Consider the following 5609-nt stretch of genomic DNA (forward strand, 5'->3'; position numbering starts at 1 on the left):
AAGCATCACACCCTACATACGCCCTACATTAGTGAAATAATGTAGGCACAAGTATGAGTTAGTATATCTAAGTATGAAGCATATGCATAAAACATGAAAACGTGATCATAAGGGGACATAAAAGAAAACATGAAATGCATGACCAAGCTAAACGTAGCAAAACAATTAAACAGACATCTTAAATCATGAACATGATCAATGCATTTTGAAATCATAAGGAAAGCTTCATAAAATCTTTAAGGACAACTTAGTTCGTTTTGTAGGATATTTACTATTAACCGACATAGACCACATGAGCTATAACGTGGAATCTAGTGTCTTTCTCTCACGCTAAAAATGTAGCACCTCATAACCTACCTTAGACACTTCAGCAGAAAAAGGGGTGAACCAGAAATTTTTGGTGAACCACAGAGACCTTCACAGGCCGTGGATCACCACACGAGTCAAGGGAGGGCTCGTAGAGGAAAGACAGAACCACCCAGGCTCAGGCATCAGATCACGGATCCCTCCACAGGCCGTGGTGACGTCTGTGGACCTGAGCCAGTATACTCCCAGCCCAAGTGAAGAACCACAGTGGCCTTCACGGTCCGTGGTCCTTCACATGGGCCGTGGTAGGGCTCATGGATGGACCCCCCAAAATGAGTAGACCTTGGCCAGCAACCACAACGTACTTGACGGGTCGTGGTTCCTTTGACAGACTGTTAGTGGCTTCGTGGATGGGCCTCGTTAGCTTTTAAGTTAGGGTCGGTTTGGTCTTTTCCCCTATGCGTTGGACATTTAAACTATGTCGTTTAATACCTAAACTACGTCGTTTTACTTAGTTTAAGCCTAGTAATTTAGTCAGAACTTACCTAAATTGTTTATTCGTAAAAAATCATCAAACTTAGAGCAAAAAGAGAAGAAGGAGTCGACCAGCTCCTCAAGAACAAACATAAGGTTTTTTTCAAGTTCTTGCCCCAAAATCGAAGGATTTCTCCATATATTTCGTCACCAGGTATGTGGAATTTCACTAGTGGGTTCCTTTCATCCACTTGGTCCCTAGAGTTCATTCAGATTCTTGATTCTCCATATATTGTTTAGACCTAGCCTTAGAAATTGTTGTGATTTAGATGTTATAGTATTCTTAATCAAATTGTCATGTTTTCGTGGAAACGTTGCTTAGTTCCTTGCATGAAACTCAGAACCCTAGTTGTGTTGATTCTCTTAGTTCATGAATTACACTTGCTAGACCAGTTAAATAGATAACCATGCCTTAGATTTCAAATGTTACATTGTTAGTACCTAAATGTTGCATTCTCAGATTTGCATGTCAGAATATTGAGCTATCCCATATTTCAGTTATGTTGTGTCATATATATTTCCAGTTGGGAGTAAACTTAACACCGAGTTGGACTAGGGTTCAGCCAGAGGCGTATCCAGGATCTCAAGAACATGGGGGCACCATTATCTTCAAAAGAGACAATTAATTCAATTATATAAATTTTATGGTGAGAACAAGTTGACGAGCAAATAGGTAGTAGCAATCTTTATATAGTAATCTATTAGCAAAAAACATCATTCACTTACAATTGTCCTCGACGAGTTTTCATATTTTGAAAACGGTCAATAATGGCATTATTACTTACATTTTTAATATACTATGCTCTATATAGCAAACTAAACAACCATTCAAAAGATCTTCATCCATCCTATTACGCAAATCATTCTTTATGTACTTCATTGATGAGAATGCTCTTTCCACGCTTGCGGTAGCAACAGGAATAATCAAAGTTAACTTCACAAGTAGATACACAAGTGACCAAGTTTGATCTAGTTTTGTCTCTATCATCACTTTTGCAAGATCCTTGATTCCCTTCAAGTTGAGAAACTTGCTATCACACTTTTGAGCATAGACAAAAAAATCATCAAGTTGAAAATTGAGTTCCCGAAGATCTTTATCACCAAACTCACTTGGGTAGTACTCGGCTAGTTTCATTATCCTATCCTTGTGAAAATTAGCAAATGAATCAACCGGACTCAAACTAGCCATACCGAGAAGCAAGTCACTAGTCACCACATCAAAACGATTATTGAGTTCTTGAAGTGCCAAATCAATGACGACATAAAATACTTCCACACGAAAGTGATGCAAATATGAAATATTGGACCTCTTACGCTTCGACTTCCCATTAGAGTAGTCTTCATTCATTTTGGGAATTGAAATTCCATGTTTACCACAAAATAAGCTAACCTCATCCATCATAGAGTCCCATTCATCCTCTCTCATCATTTGCAATCGTTTCTTTGAAAGGTCAAGCAATCCCATAGAATTAACGATATCTTGATCTTTCTTTTGTAAAACTTTATTCAACTCATTCGTCAATAGCAACACCTTAAACATCAAGTGCAACATAAAGACAAATTCAAATTCATGAATCTTGCTCAAAAGATTTTCCGCCGCAAATCTATCAAGATGATATGGACAATCACGTTTCATATCCTTAAGCACATTAACAATTGAAGAAAAAAGAATCAGGAAATTGTCCAAGGTTTTAAAATGAGACCCCCAACGAGTATCACCCGGTCGTTGGAGGCCACGTTCTTGATTCAAACCTTGCCCTGTATGAACTTCTCCAAATTTAAGCAACTCTTCCAACTTATCTTCTTGATGTTGTCGAAGTGAATCTCTGCATTTAAATGAAGCTCCAATAGTATTCAAAATATTAGCGAGAACATAAAAAAAATTATCCACATCCAAATTCTTTTTGGAAAGACCTACAAGTGCCAATTGCAATTGGTGAGCAAAACAGTGAATAGAATATGCAGATGACGTATCTTGTAAAATCAAAGACTTGAGACCATTTATTTCCCCTTGCATATTACTAGCCCCATCATAACCTTGACCACGTATTTTGGATGTACATAATGAGTGATCCAAAAGCAAAGAATAAATTGCCTTTTTTAATGATTGAGAAGATGTATCATTTACGTGGACAATACCCAAGAATCGCTCTATCACCATTCCACTTTTGTTGACATATCTCAAAATTAGAGCCATTTGCTCCTTATGAGAAACATCCTTTGATTCATCAACTAATATTCCAAAATAATCACCGTCCAAGTCTTCAATGATAGTCTTAGTTGTTTCTTTAGCACAAGCCTCCACAATATCTTTTTGAATTGTCGGACAAATCATCATATCATTTTGTGGAGCATTACCTAATATTACTCTTCCCACATCAAAACTTCTATCCCCATACCATTTCAAAAGTTCAAGAAAAGCACCCTTATATTCGGAACCTTCACTTTCATCATGCCCACAAAATGGAAATCCCGATGTCAAGAGAAATCTTGCTACATCAATTGAGGGATTTAAACGCATCCGATAATCACTTCTTGCCTTTTCACTTTGCTTGTCAAAAGAAGATTGGATCGATTGTCGTTGGTTTTTCAAATCTTGCATCCTATTGAAACATTTATGATGGATACTATTTACCTTACCAACATGTTTTTTAAATCTTTCTAAAGCTTTGTTCCAACACCTAAAACCATCTCTTGTAAATGAATCTCCGGCATTTCCACGACTTTCAAGTTCATTCTTGAACAAATAACAACACAAACAAAATGCCGCATCTGCTTTAATGCTATATTCCAACCATTGAGATCTTCTCTTAAACCAAGTTGGTCGAAATTGACGCATTTTTTCTCCAAACTTAGTTTTAGGGAAGATATGATCAACAGGCTGACATGGCTTTTTTTGAATGTAATACCTCCTTACCGCATCTCGAATATTAGGACCATAAGATGAAATAGGCATTCGATCTTTGGGATCTGCTTCAAGAGATTTAAAATCAAGCATATTATCCATATTTGAAAGTGGAAAAGAATTTGTATGTCTTTGAACTTCCGAAGCAACTTGTGAACTCACAAATGGTTGATTAGAGCTAGAACTTGGTTGGCCATCTTTTGGCTTTGGTAACTTGATGAGAAACTTATCCATTTGTGATTTGATGAATTGATTGTAAGAATTATTTTACCTACAAAATTAAATATTCACCCTTCTATTCAATCTTATAAAAACAAAATAATTTTAAAAAAATATTAGCACAAATAACAAGTTTACTAATAAAAGAATCACAATTATTAGATAACTATTTAGAAATCAAGAAATTCTTATAAATTTAAATATTCAAGCAATCAAAGAATTTAAATATTCAAGCAATCAAATAATGGAACCACTTCATAAATCAAGAAAAACATATAAAACAAATGAAGTACATTAATAAATAATTTTTTTTTTTAGATAACATACCTTGTTACTTGTTCTCAAATCTCACTTCTACTTCACCATGAACAACAAAGTGGAAATGTGGAATGAAGCCAAAAGAATAACAATATGATGTCTTTACTCCTTTTTACCTTTTAGTTTAGGGCTTTGAAAAGTCAAAAAGAAAAACGTCCAAGTAAAGAAGGAAAGGAGAAAAAGAAAGTAAAAAATATAATTTGACTTTATTGACACTTCTAGCTTAAGGTCTAGACATAGCTAATGCAACCTAAAAATATGGGTAATTGAACCTCTTTTTATTTATAAATTATTAAAAAGATCTATGAAAAGTGACACATTTTATTATATTAATTAAAAATTAAAAATGTTAATGTGGATAGAAAAATTTGAACCACAAATCTATAAGTTATGCACCCCCTATTTGTACTTACTTATCAATATACTAGAGTATTCTTTTTAACCTTGGGTTCACCAATACAAATTTAAAAAGATAATTAGAAAAATAGTAGTATTATATAGGGGTTAGGAAGGGGAGGATGGGTGCATGTGAACCCCCTCCCCTTCATGTGCATACGCCTCTGGGTTCAGCGTACCCTCATAGTCCCAGAACTACGTACCCCCGTAGGATTATAAGCCCCTTCTGTGGGCATCAAATTTAGTGATCACACTAGTCATGCCTTTATACCCCTGGCAAGGTATATTGGGTCCTCTCGATGGGGCGTATACATCGGACTCCGCGTTTAGCTCACGTGGTTTTATATCGGTTAATAGTAGCTCCCACAGTCAGACTCTAGTGCATTTGACCAGGTGTTCAGTTTATACTTCAATATTCAGTCTCAGCATGTTATGTTCATAATCAGTACTTCGTCATTGCATTCAGCTCAGTTGTCAGTTAAAAATTAAGTATTTACATTCTGTTCAGATTATATCTTTGCTCAGTTATGCTTTGTTTAGCTTATGTATTTTTTCTGCTATTATTTATATCTTGCATGCTCAGTACATTTCAAGTACTGACACATACTCTACGCTACATCCTTTCATTATGTAGGTTCAGGGTTTCAACATCCAGATCACGCATAAATCGGTTCTTGATCCGTATTCAACAGCTTCAGTAGTGAGTCCTCATACTTCGAGAACAATAGACATGTTTTTCATATTCAGTGTTTTATTTCAATTTTGCTAGAGTTAGCTGGGGGCATGTCCCAGCAACTCTAGTCAGTAGAGGCTTTTCAGACATAGTATTAGATTCAGCTTTAGCTTTTGAGTGATTGTTCAGTATCACAAAACTCTTAGAAAGTCTTTTTATACATTCAGATAAGTTTTGGGTATTCCCCACTATCAGTTA

General features: G+C 35.7%; 1 protein-coding gene across 1 annotated transcript; it reads right to left on the reverse strand.

Annotated features, from left to right (window-relative positions):
• Positions 1 to 417: 417 nt before the first annotated feature.
• LOC125817210 (uncharacterized) lies at positions 418 to 3979 on the reverse strand. The gene is made up of 2 exons (XM_049496758.1): positions 1626 to 3979; positions 418 to 535 (listed from the first exon to the last, which is right to left on the reverse strand). The coding sequence occupies exons 1-2, from the start codon at positions 3977 to 3979 to the stop codon at positions 418 to 420; spliced, it is 2472 nt and encodes an 823-aa protein (XP_049352715.1).
• Between the last annotated feature and the right edge of the window lie 1630 nt (positions 3980 to 5609).

This window comes from Solanum verrucosum, unplaced genomic scaffold (assembly GCF_900185275.1).
Source record: "Solanum verrucosum unplaced genomic scaffold, falcon-dt-bn FXZP01000260.1, whole genome shotgun sequence".
In the NCBI taxonomy this organism is placed as follows: domain Eukaryota; kingdom Viridiplantae; phylum Streptophyta; class Magnoliopsida; order Solanales; family Solanaceae; genus Solanum; species Solanum verrucosum.